General features: G+C 46.2%; 1 protein-coding gene across 1 annotated transcript in view; it reads right to left on the bottom strand.

The window, feature by feature from the left end:
* LOC132388068 (NACHT, LRR and PYD domains-containing protein 3-like) overlaps positions 1-18,246 on the bottom strand; it is a 54,678-nt gene that overhangs the window by 20,519 nt on the left and 15,913 nt on the right. Inside the window, exons 4-7 of the mRNA XM_059960427.1 lie at positions 14,680-14,846; positions 11,842-12,013; positions 11,678-11,743; positions 6,482-8,231 (exon numbers count right to left, since the gene is read on the bottom strand). Of these exons, the coding sequence (XP_059816410.1) occupies positions 6,482-8,231; positions 11,678-11,743; positions 11,842-12,013; positions 14,680-14,846 (2,155 nt within the window). The remainder of the gene's footprint in view (positions 1-6,481; positions 8,232-11,677; positions 11,744-11,841; positions 12,014-14,679; positions 14,847-18,246) is intronic.

The following is an 18,246-nucleotide window of genomic DNA, read 5'->3' as shown; positions in this document are numbered from 1 at the left end:
CCCCTATTCTCAATGGAAAAAAGACTACCCACGTCAGCTCTATCTATCCCCCTCATAATTGTAAATACCTCTATCAAGTCCCCCCTCAACCTTCTATGCTCCAAAGACCTAGCTTGTTCATTAGGTGCTGAAACCCAGGTAACATTCTAGTATATTTACTCTTTACTCTCTCTATTTTGTTGACATCTTTCCTATAATTCAGTGACCAGAACAGTACACAATACTCCAAATTTGGGCTCACCAATGCCTTGTACAATTTTAACATTACATCCCAACTCCTATACTCAATGCTCTGATTTATAAAGGCCAGTATACCAAAAGCTTTCTTCAGCACCCTATCCACATGAGATTCCACCTTCAGGGAACTCTGCACCATTATCCCTTGATCACTCTGTTCTGCTGCATTCCTCAGTGCCCTACCATTTACCATATATGTCATTTTTGGATTATTCCTACCAAAATGTATCACCTCACACATATCAGCATTAAACTCCATCTGCCATCTTTCAGCCCACTCTTCTAACTGGCCTAAATCTCTGAACAACAAGCTTTGAAAACCTTCATTATCCACAATGTCACCTATCTTAGTATTATCTGCATACTTACTAATCCAATTTACCACCCCATCATCCAGATCATTAATGTATATGACAAACAAGATTGGACCCAGTGCAGATCCCTGAGCCACACCACTATTCACCACTTTAATGCAGACAAGTGTGAGGTGTTGCATTTTGGAAGGACAAATCAAGGCAGGACATACACAGTAAATGGTAGGGCACTGAGGAGTGTGGAGGAACAAAGGGACCTGGGAGTTCGGATACATAATTCCCAGAAAGTGGCATCACAGGTAGATAGGTTTGTGAAGAAGGCTTTTGGCATCCTGGCATTCATAAATCAAAGTTGAGTATAGGAGTTGGGATGTTATGGTGAGGTTGTACAGGACATTGGTAAGGCCAAATATGGAGTATTGTGTGCAGTTCTGGTCACTGAACTATAGGAAGGATATCAGTAAGGTTGAACAAGTGCAGAGAAGATTTACTAGGATGTTGCCGGGTCTTCAGGAGTTGAGTTACAAGGAAAGATTGAACAGGTTAGGACTTTATTCCTTGGAGCATAGAAGAATGCGGGGAGATTTCAAAGAGGTTTACAAAACTCTGAGGGGTATAGTCAGGGTAAATGCAAATAGTCTCTTTCACATAGATTGGGAGAGATAAATTACAGGAGGACTTGGTTCAGAGTGAAAGGGGAAAGGTTTAGGGGGAAATTCTTCACTCAGAGGGTGGTGAGAGTGTGGAACAAGGTGCCATCTGATGTAGAAAATGCGGAATCACTCTTAAGTGTTAAAAATAAATTGGATAGATGTATGGATGGGAGAGGACTGGAAGGTTATGGACTGGGTACAGGTCAATGGGACAAGCGGAATAGAGATTCGGCACAAAGCAGAAGGGCCGAATGGCTTGTTTTCTGTGCGCTGGTGTTTTATGATTTTATGATTCTATGAAGGGGTGTGGGGAGGAGAGTTCACTCAGGCAGAAGGACGAATGGGAAGAGAGCTCCCACAGGAGGAAGGGAGATGGGGAAGGGATATCCCACAGGAGGAAAGGGGATGGGGATGAGAGATCACATAGGAATAAAAGGGTGGAGAGTATAAATCCCACAGGAGGAATGGGGATTTGGAAGAGATATCCTACAATAGGATGAGGGATGTGGAAGAGCGATCCCTCAGAAGGATGTGGGATTGGGAAGACAGATCCCACAGGAGGAAGGGGGATGGGGAAGAGTGATCTCACAGGAGGAAGCGGGATTGGGAAGAGAGATCCCACAGGAGTAAGGGGGATGGGGAAGAGAGATCCCACAGGAGTAAGGGGGATGGGGAAGAGAGATCCACAGGAGTAAGGGGGATGGGGAAGAGAGATCCCACAGGAGGGACGGGGAAGAGAGATCCCACAGGAGGAAGGGGGATGGAGAAGGGTGATCCCACTGGAGGAAGGTGATGGGGAAGGGAGAACCAACAGCAGGAAGTTGTTGGGGGTGAGACCAGAGCAGGAAGTGGAATGTGGAATAGATGTCCAACAGAAGGAATAGGATGGGATAGAGAGATCCCAGAGGAATAAAGCTGGTGGGGAAGATAAATCCCACAGAAGGTAGGGTGTGGGGAAGAGATATTACATAGGAAGAAGGGGATGGGGAAGTGAGATTCCACAGGAGGAAGTGCGATCGGGTAAAGAGATGCCAGGGCAGGAAAGTGGATGAGAAGAGATATCCAATAGCGGGAAGGTAATGGGCAAGAGAGATCCCGTAGGAGAATGTGGGATGAGTAGGAGAGATACCTCATGAGTAATGGGGATGGGAAAGAGAGATCCCACAAGAGGAAGAGGGATGGGAAAGAGAGATCCCACAGGAGGAAGGGGGATGGGGAAGAGAGATCCCACAGGAGGAAGGGGGATGGGGAAGAGAGATCCCACAGGAGGAAGGGGATGGGGAATAGAGATCCCACAGAAGTAAGAGGGTTGGGAAGATATATCCCTAGGAAGAAAAATGGTGGGGAGGAAATATCCCACAGTTGGAAGGAGAATGGGGAAGGGAGATCCAACAAGAGGATGTGGGATGGGGAAGAGAGATACGTGTGCAGGGACAATACAGATCCCACAGGAAGAGAGGGCATTATGATGACCCATAGGAGGAAGGGGGATGGTGATGAGAGATCCCACAGGATGAAAGTGGATGGGGAAGAGAAATCCCACAGAAGGAAATGGAATGGGGAATACAGATCCCATAGGATGAGCGGGCATGGGGACGAGAGATTAGACAGGTGGGGAAGCGAGATCATACAGGAGGTTGGGGGATGAGTAGGAGAGATCCCATAGGAGGAAGAGGGATGGGAAAATAGATGCCACGGGAGGAAGTGGGATGGGTAAGTGTGATCCCACCCGACGGAGGGGATTGGGAAGAGTGATCCCACAGGAGGATGGGGATTGGGGAAGAGAGATGTACAGGAGGAAGGGAAATGGGGAATCAAGATCCCATAGGAAGTGGAGGATGGAAACAGAGCCCCGGTTGATAGGGAAGAGAGATCCCACAGGAGGAAAGGGATGGGAAGTTTAAATCCCACAGGAGGAAGTGGGATGGGAACAGAGGCCCCAGAGGGTGGAAGGGGACGCGGAAGGGAGATCCCACAGGAGCATGGGGGGTGGAGAAGAGAGATTCCACTGTAGGAATGGGGATGGGGAAGAGCAATTCATCAGGAGTAAGGGAACTGGTGATGAGGGATCCCACAAGAGGAAGGTGTATAGGGAACAGAGTCCACAGGAGGAAGGGGGATGGAGAAGAGAGATCCGACAGCAGGAAAGCAGATGGGGATGAGTGTTCCCACAGGAGGAAGGAATGGGGTAGAGAGATCCCACAGGAGGAAGTGGGATGGGAAAGAGAGTTCCCACAATAGGAAATGGGATGGGGATGAGAGATCACACTGGAATAAAAGGGTGGAGAGTTTAAATCCCACAGGAGGAATGGGGATTTGGAAGAGATATCCTATAGCAGGATGAGGGACGTGGAAGAGAGATCCCACAGGAGGAAGGGGGATTCTGAGGGGAGATCCAACAGTTGGAAGGACGGGGGAGTGGGAACAGAAATCCCAGAGGATGAAAGGGGGGTGGGAAAGTGAGATCTCACAGGTGGATTGCTACCCATGCCACGTGCTAGTGAGGCTAGAAACAGGAAGATAATGCAGCCAAATACCTGGCTGAGGGGATGGTGCATGAGGGAGGGGTTCATGTTTCTGGACAATTGGGATTTCTTCCAGGGGAGGTGTGACCAGTTCGAATTGGACAGTTTGCACCTGAACTGGAGGGGACTAACATCCTTGCCGGTAGGTTAGCAAGTTCTGCTCCGGGGGTTTTAAACTAGATTGCAGGGGGAGGGGAACCAGAGTGTTAGAGCAGATAGTGAGGTGGAGGAGGATAAGGGTCATGCGATGAGTTTAGGTTGTGGATTGGCTCATGATGATTTCGACATTATTGCTATTAGTAAGACTTGGTTGCAGGAGGGGCAGGACTGGCAGCTTCATGTTCCATGTTTCCATTGTTACAGACGTGATGGGGGGAGGGATGAAAGGGGGAGGAGTGGCATTACCAGTCAGGGGAATATCACAGCTGTGCGTAGATGGGACAGCCCAGTGAACCTGACATCAGTAGTAGGTATATTATTGGAAGGTGTTCTGAGAGATCGGATATACAAGGATTCTGACAGCCAAGGGCTGATTAAAGATAGTCAGCATGACTTTGTGTGTGGTAGATCATTTTTAATGAATCCTTTAGTGTTTTTCGAGGAGGTTACCAAGAATGCATATGAAGGAAAGGCTGTGGATGTTGTCTACATTGACTTTTGTAAGGCCTCTGACAAGGTCCCACATAAAAGGTTAGTTCTAAAGGTCCAGACACTAGGTATCCATGGAGAGGTTGTAAACTGGATTCGAATTGGCTGTGTGGGAGAAGACAGAGAGTGGTAGTGGATGATTGTTTCTCAGACTGGAGGCCTGTGACTATTGGTGTGTCTCAGTGATCTGGGCTGGGACCATCGTTGTTTGAAGTCTGTATCAATTATCTAGATGATAATGTGATAAATTGGATCAGCAGGTTTGCGGATGACACTAAGTTAGAGGCGTTGTGGACAGGGAGGAAGGCTTTCAAAGCTTGCAGAGGGATCTGGACCAACTGGAAGAATAGGCCAGAAAATGGCAGATGGAATTTAATGCAGACAAGTGTGATGTGTTCCATTTTGGAAGGACAAATCAAGGTACGACATACCCGATAAACAGTAGGGCACTGAAGAGTGCGGAGGAACAGAGGGATCCGGGGGTTCAGATACATAAGTCCCTGAAAGTGGCTTCACAGGTGGACAGTGTTGTAAAAAAGGCTTTTGCCACCCTGGCATTCATAAATAAAAGTAATGAGTATAGGAGTTGGAATATTATGGTGAGGTTGTATGAGACATTGGTGAAGCCAAATTTGGAGTATTGTGTGCAGTTCTGATCACCTAACTATAGGAAGGATATCAGTAAGTTTGAAAGAGTGCAGAGAAGATTTACTAGGATGTTGCCAGGTCTTCAGGAGTTGAGTTACAAGGAAAGATTGAACAGGTTAGGACTTTATTCCTTGGAGCATAGAAGAATGAGGGGAGATTTGATAGAGGTTTACAAAATTTTGAGGGTATAGACAGGGTAAATGTGAATAGGCTCTTTCCACATAGATTAGGAGAGATAAATATGAGAAGACATGACTTCAGGCTGATAGGAGAAATGTTTAGGGGGAGCATTAGGAGGAACTTCTTCATTAAGAGAAAGGTGAGGGTGTGGAATGAGCTGCCATCTGATGTGTAAAATGCGAACTCACTCTTAAGTTTTAAGAATAAATTGGATAGATACATGGATGGGGGAGGACTGGAGCATTATGGACTGGGTGCAGGTCAATGGGACTAGCGGAATAAAGTTTTGTTTTTTAGACTAGAAGGTCTAAATGGCTTGCTTTTTGTGCTGTAGTGTTCTATGATTTTATTATTCTATGGGGAAGAGAGATCCCACAGGAGGAAGGGGGATGGGGAAGAGAGAACCCACAGGAGGAAGGGGGATGTGGAAGGGAGATCCCTCAGGAGGGGGGGGTGGGGTTGTGTGGAAAAGACATCCCACAGGAGGATGAGGAAAGAGTAATAGAGAGCCCACCGAAAGAAGGGGATGGGGAAGGGAGATACCACAGGAGGAAGGGGGATGGGGAAGTGAGATCCCACAGGAAGAAGGGGATGGGGAAGGGAGATCCCACAGGAGGATGAGGAAAGAGTAATAGAGAGCCCACAGGAGGAATGGGGATGGGGGCGCGATTGTAAAGAATGGAAGGGGTATTGGGATGAGAGGTCGCACAGGAGGATTCCAAGTGTAAACGATAATCCTACAAGACGAGAGGATGCAGAAATTTTTTGTACGTGTGTGTTGGGTCTGAACAGAGGCCCAGAGGTGATGCGCCCTTGCTCTTTGCGTATCTGGAAGTGAGCAAAGTCACACACGGGGAAGGGCAGTGGGAGGACAATCTCACAATGGTATTTCTTTCCTTCTCACTGGGACAGTCTGCTGACGGTCTCTTGTGTGGTGTGAATCTCTGACCCACCGGCTGCAGTCAGTGTCGGTCTGGGTGTCAGTAACAGTGAGAAGGAACATTGTCAATGGACGTGTCACAGGCAGCGAGAAACACGGTCATTCCTGTGATTTACTACCATTAAACCAATGGTCATTGATCACTGATCTGATGAAGTCTCCAACATCCCTTCACAAGGAACCACAGAACCCTCCTGTCCTTGGGGAATTACTGACTGATCCCCTGGGCATTTGTCACAATTCTTCACAATCTGATTTACTACAAATTTACCAAAATTCCTTTACATTGAAACAACACAATGAGACAGTTTCAGAGTGAGAGACAAACCAAGTTACCTCAACTCCTGGCACTTGTGCAGCCCGGGTCCCAGCCGCTGGATTCCTTCACACTGAATGTGGCAGAGAGCCAGGTCGAGATGATTTATTGTATCACAGAGTCCGATGACATGAGACAGGACCACGCAGTCAATCGGGGTCAGTGGCATTCCACTGAATGAAAGCGTTTCCACAGATCCCAGTGCTGCCTGAGCCAGTCCACGATTCTGAGACTCAAACAGGTAGTGCAATGTGTTCAGGAGGCTCCTTTTACCAGCTTCACTGTCTGTGTTTCCACTCCGGCGTTTAACCTCCTCCTTCACCCAGTCAATCACCCGACAGGTCGTTTGATGAGGAAATCGACCCAGAAACTCCTCCAGGCCCCGAGCTGTCATTGGGTTGGAGAGACCAGCAACAAAACGGAGAAATACCTCAAACCGCCCATCCTTCATGCAGTGGGCTTCAGTGAGGAGTTTCATGATATCTCTGCCATCTGGGATCAGGAATTGTGCGACTGCAGCTACAAACTCTTGGATGGTGAGGTGTGGGAATGTGTACACCACGCTCCGGGCAGAATCCTCTCTCTCCAAAAGCTCCATCAGGAAACCGGACAGGAACTGGGAAGGCTGCAGATTGTAGTTGATCAAATCTCCACCTGTAAACACAATCTTCTTCTCGGACACTCCTCTGAAGGCCATCTGACCAACCCTGAGTAACACATCACGGGGGTTCTCAATCTCACGGCCATGGTTTTTCAGGATGTGGTAAATATAGTAGGAGTAGAGTTGTGTGATGGTCTTCGGAACACGCTGTGGGTCCCTGACTCTTTGTGTGAAGAAGGGACCCAGTGCCAGAGCAAGGATCCAGCAGTAGGAGGGGTTGTAGCTCATGGTGTACAGGATCTCATTCTCCTCCACGTGTTTGAAAACAGCTTCTGCCACCGTCTGATCTTCAAAATACCTGATGAAATATTCCTTCCGTTCCTCACCAACAAATCCCAGGATTTCAGCCCAGACACTGATATCTGCCTTTTCCAATAAATGTAACGCAGTGGGACGGGTGGTCACCAGCACTGAACACCCTGGGAGCAGCTTGCCCTGGATTAGACTACACACAATGTCAGACACCTTGCACTTGAATTCAGGATCTGTGTACTGTGATTCTGTGTCTGTCCTACCATCAACAAAGTTGATTTTGTCCTTGAATTCATCCAATCCGTCGAATATGAACAGCAGTCCCTCTGTGTGTTTCCAGACCTCTCTCAGGATATTCCCAAAGTAGGGATAATGATGCAGAATCAGTTCCTTCAGGTTTATTCTGCAGTTAATGGTGTTTAAATCCCGGAATTTGAAACTGAAGACAAACTGGAATTGTTGGTATATCTTCCTCTCGGCCCAGTCGTAAACAATCTTTTGTACCATTGTTGTTTTCCCGATCCCTGGGACTCCGGCCACTGCTGCGGACATCCCGGATTTGTTTCTAAAGATAGATCTTTTAAATTTTTGAACAAAGCTCTTCTTGAATAACTGATCAGTCCGGATTTTTTCTAGCTTACCACGGAGATCTTTTTCTCTCCACTCCTCGTGGTCTCTGCCTCTTGCCAGCAGCTCATGTTCCACCAGTGTCCGATCTCGAACAGTAGAAATGACCGTGAGCTCAGCGTATCGATCAACCAGCTGGAAAACCTTCACCTTCTCCCTCATCAGGATCGTGTTCACTCTCAGTTTTTCAGTTTGTGTCCGCAGAGTCTCCATGTGTTTCCTTCGAACATCTTAGGATGGACAGAAATAGGTTGTCAATGCCTGATCTGATGAACATGGAGCTCACAACATATACTCGTTAAAAACACTGTTTGGGTGAAATCACCTGATCAGAGATTAGAGTGTTTGAAAGTGAACGACGGCCCAGAAACAGTTCTGATCTGACTCAGATCCGCTGTTAAAGGCTCCACTCTCCCCTCTGTTGGTAGTTAGCAGATTCCCCGGTGTTCCAGCGAGCACCAAGTGCACACGTGATTCTGGAGAGGAGAGTGTTGTGTGGAGTGGGTGGTTTCACTGCTTTCACTGCTCAGCTTCTGCTGAACTGTGCAACCCCGCAGAGGGTAACAGTGGAGGAGGGGGGCATTTACTTGCTCTACTGACTTTTACTTCTCTCACAATGGAACCCATGTTCTTGACACTCCTTTAGGATTAAGCTGTCAGTACTGAGCCACAGAAAAGGAACATAATTTCAGATTCCTTTTCCAGGCTGAGCCAGTCACGGTGTAACACACCCCGCACTGGTCTACAGTCTCTAATTCTCCGAGGAGCTGGTACATGAACCCAGGCAATTCCCCGATGATGTGTGGAAGAGCAGGAAGCTGAAGAGGATGGCAGTGGTAATGGGGAACTCTGAAGTCAGGAGGGCAGGTCGGCGATTCTGTGGACACCGATGGGACTTTGCCTGTCAGGTGCCATTGTCCGAAATGTTCCTGAACGCGTTCAAAATACCCTGAGAAGGGAGGTTGAGCAGCCAGAAGTCATAACAAACATTGGTAACAACGACATAGGAAAAGCAAAGGGAGGAGGTCTGGAAAACAGAACACAGGGGGTTAGGAAAAAAGCTGAGGAACAGGACCTCAAAAGTAGTGATCTCAGGATTGCTGCCTGTGCCACCTGACAGTGGCAATAGGAATAGAATGAGGTGGCAGAGAAATGTGTGGCAGAGCATTTGGAGCAGGGGGCAGGAATTCAGATTTCTAGATAATTGGGACCACTTACGGGGTAGGTAGGACCTGTACAAAAGGCACGGGTTGCACTTGAATCCGATGAGGACCAATATTCTTACGGGCAGATTTACTGGAGATGTTGGGAGTGTTTTAACCTGAAATGGCCGGGGGACTGGAACTAGGACGATAAAGCTTTGGATGAACCAGCAGTTTTACAAGTAGATGATGGGTTTAACATGAATGTTAGGGTGGACAAGCCAATGAATGGGTTCAAATACAGACAGAGCAAAATGTTAAATTGTACCGCATAGACAAAATTCAAAAGGGTGGAGATGCCGGACTAAACGCATTGTATTTAAATGCACGCATCATTTAGAATAAGGTGGACAAACTCTTGGCGCAGTTAGAGATTGTTGTGGGCATCACTGAGTCGTGGCTGAAAGAAGACCATAGTTGGAAGCTTAATGTTAAAGGATAAACGTCTTGTCGACAGACAGGCAGGAAGGCATAGTCGGTGGTGGTGTGGCTGTGTTGGTTCAAGATGGAGTCACATCTTGATAATGAGGTTACATAGGGTTAGAGAATGTTGAATCTTTGAGGGTGGAGATGAGAAACTACAGGGGTTAAAAAAGCTTTATGGGAATCTTATATTGGTCTGCAAATAGTAGCGAAGGTGTGGGTTTGAGATTGCAAAGGGAGCTGGGAAAGGCATGTCATCAAGTTGATGACATAATTCAATATGCACGGGGAATTAGAAAATCCAAAAAACTTCAGGAGTTGGATCACAAGAGAGGGAATTTATTGAATACCTACGAGAGAGCGTTTTAGAGCAGCTTGTGCTTGAGACTACTCAGGAAATTTCTGTCTTTGATTGGGTGTTATGTAATAGCTCGGATCTTATAAGGGAGCTTAATGCAAAAGAACACAGAACTGGTAGTGATCATAATATGATTGAATTTATACTGCAGTTTGAGGGGGAGAAGCATAACTTATGGTATCAGTATTGCTATGGAATAAAGCGAATTACAGAGGCACGAGAGAGAAGCTTACCCACGTAGATTGGAGAAGGATACTAGCGGAGATGGCTGAAGCTTCTGGGAATAGGTCTCAAGTTGCAGGATGGATACGGCCCATGGAGGAAGAAGTTCTCAAGTGTCACGTGTGGACAACCATGGGTGACAAAGGAAGTTAAGGATTGCATAAAAGCCAAGGAAAGGGCGTACAAGATAACAAAAATGAGGGAAAGTTGTATTAATAGACAACCTTTAAAATCCAACAAAAGGCAACTAAAAAAGTGATAAGAAGGGAAAAAGATTAAATATGAGGGCAGAAAAGCCAGTAATATAAAGCAGGATAATAAACACCTTTTTCAGGAATATAAAGAGTAAAAGGGAGGTGAGAGTTGATACTGGAAAATGATGTCGGTGAGATAGTAATGGTGGACAAACAAATGGCAGAATAGCTTAATGTGTGCTTTGCATATATCCTCACTGTGAAAGACGCTAGCAACATGCAGTGGTCTGCGAGTGACAGGCAGTAAGGAGTGAGTGCCATTGCTATTTCAAAAGAAAAAAGTTCTCAGCATACTGAAATCTCTTAAGGTGCAAAGTCACCTGGGCCAGTTGGACTACATCCCAGAGATCTGAGAGAGGTTGCTGAAGGGATGACGGATGGATAGGTCATGATCTTTGAAGAATCACTTGATTTGGGCATGGTCCCGGAGGACTGGAAGATTGACATTGTCACTCTAGTCTTTAAGAAGGGAGGAAGGCAAAGAAGAAAAAAATATAGGCCAGTTAGCCAAACCTCAGCGATGGGAAAGAGTTGGAGTCTCTTACTAAGGTTGAAGTTTCAAGGTACTTTGAGACTAATGACAAAATAGGTTAGCAATGGTTCTGTTAGATTTCAAGTTGGAAGTAAGAAGCAGGTTGGACTAAGGAGAGTCAGTGGATGCCATTTACTTGGATTTTCAGAAGGCATTTGATAAGGTGCCGCACACGAACCTGCTTACCCAGATAAAAATCTATGGCGTCACAGGAAAGATACCGGCACGTGGAGCGGAATTGCTGACAGGCAGCAGACAGCGGGTGGGAATAAAAGGGGCCTTTTTCTGATCCGCTGCCAGTGACTGGTGGTGTTCCTCAGGGATCGGTATTGGGACCATTGTTTTTCAGATTGTTTGTCAATTATTTAGATGATGGAATAAATGTATTTGTGGCAACGTTTGCGGATGATACAAAGATAGGCAGAGAGGTCAGTGCAGCGATTGCAACAGGACAGAGGCCGACGGGAATGTCTGTTAATCAAACTCATAGAGGCCTCTGGGTACAGATCCCGAGATCGGGAAGGTGCCGGGTGTTGTGACAAATGCAAATTGCTTCCTGTCCTTCAGCCACAGCAACAAAAACCTGTCTCCCAGACTCTGACAGTCTCTAAACAGGCCTCTAAAGAGACGTCTTCAGACTCTCAGAGCAAAATACAGACTTTGAGATTTCCGTTCCATCACTTACCTTTCAGATGCTTGGGCACTTCAGATAAACCCCGCTCAGTGTCCATGTAGGCGAACTGGCCGTCACCTGTTCAAACAGATTAACCTGCATGAAGTCTGTTCTGTGTAATACTGTAAATTCATCAGCATTTACATCTCTAACACACAGTGTATTGTTCAGCATACCTCGTTCCCGTATTTCATCCAATATTCTGCTCAGCTTCGGTAAGTGGTGATGTTGTTTCACAAAGGATTCCCACATCACCTTCCGGGCCCCGGAGCCCTTCTCCATCACTAGATCCAGGAGGAGTTTGGAAGCGCCCACTCGGTTTCCCTTCTCCGCGAGCTCAGTCACGCTCTGTAATGAACAATGGGGAATATATTGAGGAGTGGAGGGATGGGTACAAATCTACCCTGAGCATGGACTGACCCAGCATATTTTGCAGGACAAAGATTGAAGAGCCATTGAAGTTTTCATTGCAGGAAAGAGATTTTAAAAGAAGTTAGCGTGGTCAGTCATGACTTTCTGAATGCCACAGATTGCAGAGTACTTACCCATCTGGCAAGGTTTAAAAGGAGCAGACATAGTGTTAGTGAGCCAGAGATAGAGTAGATTATTGATACTTCGTGTCAGGGAGGGCTCAGTGAGGAGAGGCAGAGGATTTAGGTGGGTAATATTTCTTTTCTTTTTTTCACGGTTATAACAGTGGGAATGCCAGGCAGGATAGTGGGATGTTCTTCCTATTGGGTGCGGCAAGACAGGGAGACCTCCAGTGTCCCTGACAACTGCACTTTCGGGAATTTCATCCAGCTGCAGCTTCTTACAGACTGTGCTGAGGAACTGGAGATGGAGCTGGATGAACCCGGGTTCACTCGGGGGGCTGAGGTTGACTGACAGACTGTACAGGGAGGGAGCTGGACGAAGGACACAGGCAACTGGGTGACGTCAGCGGGGTAAGGGAACAGGACACAGGCAACTGGGTGATGTCAGCGGGGGAGGCGGGGGTATGTGTAAGAAGAGGATAGACAGCCACTGAAGAAAACCCTCTATAACAGGTATACGGCTTTCTGTTTTGGAATATGGCCTCACAGAGGAAAGCCACAGTGATTATGCCTCTGGCACTGAGTTTGGCTTTGTGACTTGGAAGGGATGAGAAGTGCTGAGCTGCACTGACAGGGGGAGTTCAATGTCAGGAGAACAGATTGGAGATTCTATTTACGAGAACAGGATTTTTGGATGGTGTCTTGCCAAGGTCAGTGATATCTTGTATCGACACTGAAACTGTCTTAAGGGCAGTATGAGCAGGTCTTGGTCCACGCTGGTAGCAATGACAAGAGTAGGAAGTGTGATGAGATCCTGCAGTGATACAGATCCAAAATTTCTTGAAAGTGTTATCGAAGTTAGATGGCGTTGTAAAGCTTTTTGGACATGGGGCTTCATAAATCAAAATATTGAATACAGAAGTTGGGATATTATGAAACTGATGTTGCAGAGGCTAATTTGAAGCAATGTGTACACCTACCTCTCGGAAGGATATCAATAAGATTGAACAAATGCAGAATAAAATACAGATTGTTACCAGGAGTTGAGGATCTATAGAGAAAGTGTGAACAGGTTAGGACATTACTCCATCGAATGTAGGAGGACCATGAGAGATGTGAAAGAGATATACACATTTATAAAAGCTATAGAGAGAGTTAGTGTGAAAATACATTTATTACTGAGGTTGGGTGGGACTGGAATTGGAGAGCATAGGGTAATGATGACAGGTGAAGGGCAAAGTGAAGGGGAACCTGTTCACTCAGAGGTTGCTGAAGAGCGCGGAGCGTGCTGCCATCTTAATTAGTCGATGTACATTCGAGTTGATTACTTAAGATCATTTTGGATACGTTCATTCAATGGGGGAGTTTTGGATGTCTCCAGTCCGGGTTCAGATCAATGGGACTAAGCAGATAATAGGTCAGTGTGCGCTAGATGGGCAGAAGAGCCTGTTGCTGTACTGTAGGGTTTGATGACTATGACTAGGTGAAACTATGGCCGGTTCACTGTTGATTTTTGCCAGGGTAATCCCTGGTGAACCGCAGCAGCTTCACCCTTCACTGCCAGGCTCCATGAGGGGTCCAGTGCCAGCCAACAGCTGGAAACTGGCAGTGAGGAGCAGCCAGCAAACTCAGGACTATTGTGTATGTGTGACAGACCAAAGGCGACTGGTGATAATGTTGAGTAAGAAGTTTGGACTGAAATTGTCAGCTGCCTCACGTGGAATGTCGTGTTCAGTATGGTGTCTGGCTCTTCACTAATATTCATTCTGGGTGGAAATAGGTGAACGCACTCCAGTAGCACGAGGACCATTTGGAAAGCTGTTTCTTTGTAATTCTATGTTAGCTGTAGATGCTTGGAATATTTTCAGTGGCACTAATGTTGCACTTCCCATGTTAACTGTATATGCTGTGGTAATTACAAACTCAAATTGGAAGTCACAAGGTAACAGAAACATGAGGCATGTTGGGATATTGATCAAAAAAGGGTCAGCATTTCAAATGAGAGACGATAGTCAGTGTTGCCTGAGTTGAAAATGGGGTTGAAGGTAGACTGAGAATGAGCTGAGAAATAAGTCACTATATATTTGATTTGTGGGAAACCCGTGGGTCATGAGAAGAGCACAGATTGGTGAATGGCCATTAAGGTCGAACATTGGGAACATGGTGTAATGTCAGAGAGAGTGGTGTAACGTGGTTCTCTGTCCACTTGCAATGTCCGTCGAGTATTACATCACTAAATTCACCAGTCAATCATTGCCTGTATCCTAATCTGTCTATAAATGAATGTGATCAGCAAACTGGAGAGAGGCGTGTATTGGTTCCGGATAAAGGTTCCGGATTTTCGCAGAGGAAAACTTTTTTCTTGATGTTCACCACAGGCATTACAGGATTTTCACAGCCGAGAGGTGCCGTTACACCGGTTCTGTCGGTCTGTGTTAGATTCAGTAGAATCTACACTCAGCCTATGTTCCAACCACTTACGTGATACTCTCGCTCATTGAAATGATGATCATGAGTTAGCATGAAACCGACTTCCTCCACACCCTGCTCAATCGCCTGCTCCAGTCGCTCCATGTAGAAACTCGTCAACTGGAACAGTTGGTGATCCTCACAATTTGACAGGAAGGCGGAGATGGCGGAGTTCAGATCTGTCATAGAACATAAAATAGTAGAGTGTAGCATGCGTAAGCGGACACGATGCCATTTTAAACCGATCCCATCTTCAGGAACATGATCAATGTCCCTCCGTTCCCGGCCAACTCATGAGTTCAAACACCTCTCAGACGCTGCTGAGTATCTGTTTCCAGTCCCTCCCTCGGCAGCTCATTCCAGACACCGATCACTCTCTGTGGAAAACATGCATCCTAAATCCCCTTTAAACTTTAGCATCTAAACTTAAACCTGTTACCTCAGGTTTTTGTGGTGAAACTCGTCTGCACCCTCTACAGACCCTCCACATCATTCTCGATTTGTGCACAATACTGAAATTGTCACTTAACCAACGCGTATCCAGTTACAGTCTAACTTTAACAAATACCTCAACTCATCGTTCGCACACTACCAATTGTGTTGCCACCTTCAGGGAGCTGTGCACACCCATCACAGGACCCGACAGTACATCAATCTTATTATCAGTCCCAACATTCACCGTGCACATTGCTCGCGAATTTGACCTCTCAAAATGCAACTTCTCACATTTGCCTGAATTATCTGTACATAGGAACATAAGAACATAAGAGATAGGAGCAGGAATAGGCTAATCGGCCCCTCAAGCCTGCTCCGCCATTCAACAAGATCATGGCTGATCCAATCTTAACTCTAGTTTTCACCGAATCCCACAAGGCAACAGAGCCAACCAACAGGGCACCATGCCGACCATTTTATTTTATTATTTATCCCGCCCAGACCCATGTGATCACCCGGGGGAAAGAAAAACAATTTGCCAATTGAGGAGAAAAAATCTGGAAAATACCTCTCCGACCCATCCAGGCTATCGAAAACTGGTCCAGGAGATCACATGGCTGATCTAAACCTAGCCTCACGTCCACTTACCTGCTTGCTCACCGTATCCCCTAATGCCATTTTTATCCTGGAAAGTGTCTATCTCCATTTTGAATTTATTGAGTGTTTTCGCTTCCACAGCTATCTGGGGCAGTAAAATCCACAGCCCCACTACCCTCTGAGTGAAGAAATTTCTCCGGATCTCAGTCCTGGAATGGCATCCCATTATTTTAAGATTATGACCCCTAGTCCTAGTTTCACCCATCATTGGGAACATTCTCCCAGCATCCACCCGATCAAGCCCCTTCACAATCCTATATGTTTCAATAAGATCGCCTCTCATTCTTCGGATCTCCAATGAGTAGAGTCCCAATCTACTCAACCTCTCATCATACATCAACCCACCCATCCCCGGAATTAACCTAGTGAACCTTCTCTGCACTGCCTCGAGAGCCAGTATGTCCTTTCTTAAATATGGACACCAGAACTGCACGCAGTACTGCAGGTGTGGTCTCACCAATACCCGGTACAACTGCAGTAAGACCTCCCTGTTCTTATACTCCATCCCCCTTGCAATAAAATCCAGCATTCCATTGGCCTTCTTGACCACCTGCTGCACTTGCATACTAACTTTTTGTGTTTCCTGCACCAGGACCCCCAGATCCCTTTGCACAGAAACACTTTCCAGTTTCTCTCCATTTAGATAATAACTTGCTCTATTATTTTTCCTGCCAAAGTGAAAGACCTCACACTTGTCAGTATTATATTTCATCTGCCAAATGTCTGCCCAATCACTCAGCCTATCTATGTCCCCCTGCAGGGTTTCAATGTCCTCCGCACTCATTACACTCCCTCCCATCTTTGTGTCATCAGCAAACTTCGATACGTTGCACTTAGTCCCTTTCTCCAAATCATGAATATAGATTGTAAAGAGTTAGGGTCCCAACACCGACCCCTGCGGAACACCACTAGTCACCAACTGCCAGTCTGAGAATAAACCATTTATCCCAACTCTCTGTTTTCTGTTAGAAAGCCAATCCTCCACCCATGCCAGAATATTATCCTCAATCCCATGATTTTTTACTTTAAGTAATAATCATTGATGTGGCACCTTGTCAAATGCCTTTTGGAAGTCCAAATACAACACATCCACTGATTCTTCTTTATCTACCCTATATGTTATGTCCTCAAAGAACTCCAACAAATTTGTCAAACGTGACTTCCCTTTTGTAAAGCCATGCTGACTTTGTCCTATTAAGCTATGTGTATCCAAATGCCCTGTTACTGTTTCCTTAATTATCGATTCCAACATTTTGCCAACCACAGATGTTAGGCTAACTGGCCTATAATTCCCAGCCTTCTGTCTATTGCCCTTTTTAAATAAAGGATTTACGTTAGCATTTTTCCAATCTGCCGGGACCATTGCCGAGTCCAGCGAGTTTTGAAAAATTATCACTAATGCATCCACAATCCCGACCGCCACTTCCCTTAAGACCCGAAGACGCAAGCCATCCGGTCCAGGGGATTTATCCACCTTCAGTCCCATTAATTTATCAAGTACCATTTCCTTGGTGATTTGAATCGTAGTTAGCTTCTCTCCCCCTAGAGCCCCCTGTCTATCCAGTGTTGGGATATTTTGTGTGTCCTCTACTATAAAAACTGATACAAAACTGTTACAAACTGATACAAAACTGTACATGGTGACTCTCTGTTCCTATTTCTAACTGGATGCTGAACACTTTGAAAACAGTCCCAAATTTATTCATCTCCTCCAACTCTGTAAATCAACGAATAAGTCCACCCAGTATATCATATGATTAACCTGTTTGATTCACACACACGACGCATGGCGAAACAGTGATCCTTGCGAACACTGCTGGTCACAGACCTTCAGCCAGAACAACGCTCCTCTGGTGCTGACTCCATTTTATGTACCCAAGACAGCTTTGAAATCAACTTACAGATCCTCAGCCTGAAACGTTGAAGGTTATTTTTTTCTCTGTAGGTGCTTCCGGACCTGCTGAGTTCCTCCAGCATTTTGTACGATGCCCTCTCCACTTATTATTTTGTTTTACTTTAATCCTATTCGCCAAGGACATTTCATTGCTTCAGTAGCCCCCCCCCCCCCCCCGCCCCAGATTCCCTGTGTACAATTTCTCTTGTTCACCGTCTCCTGCACCCAGCCCGTCCTCCCTCAATATAACGTCCTTTCTCGGCCACAGAAAAACAATCACCGGGAACTCCCCTCACCTCCATTGTGCAACAACCCGTTAATCTGGGGAGAATTCACCATTGCCCTTCCAAACAGAAAACAACTTCTGTTTCTCTCACTGGCTGTCGGAGGCATTTCCCACATCAGGGCGTACCGAATGCTGACGGAAATTCTATCTGTTCCCTCGACTGTTACATTGCCCGCTGTTGTATTCCTGTCTGAGTGTTACCCACTCCCAACTTATTCAGGGGCTCCTTCTCCTTTCTCTCAGGTGAAGATTTGTGCGGTGAGCAGAGTGATTCAACTTTCCGGTTGTTAGGTCCCTGCGCTGGACC

Source organism: Hypanus sabinus, unplaced genomic scaffold (genome assembly GCF_030144855.1).
Source record: "Hypanus sabinus isolate sHypSab1 unplaced genomic scaffold, sHypSab1.hap1 scaffold_262, whole genome shotgun sequence".
Lineage (NCBI taxonomy): Eukaryota > Metazoa > Chordata > Chondrichthyes > Myliobatiformes > Dasyatidae > Hypanus > Hypanus sabinus.
This window is presented reverse-complemented; position numbering and strand designations above follow the sequence as displayed.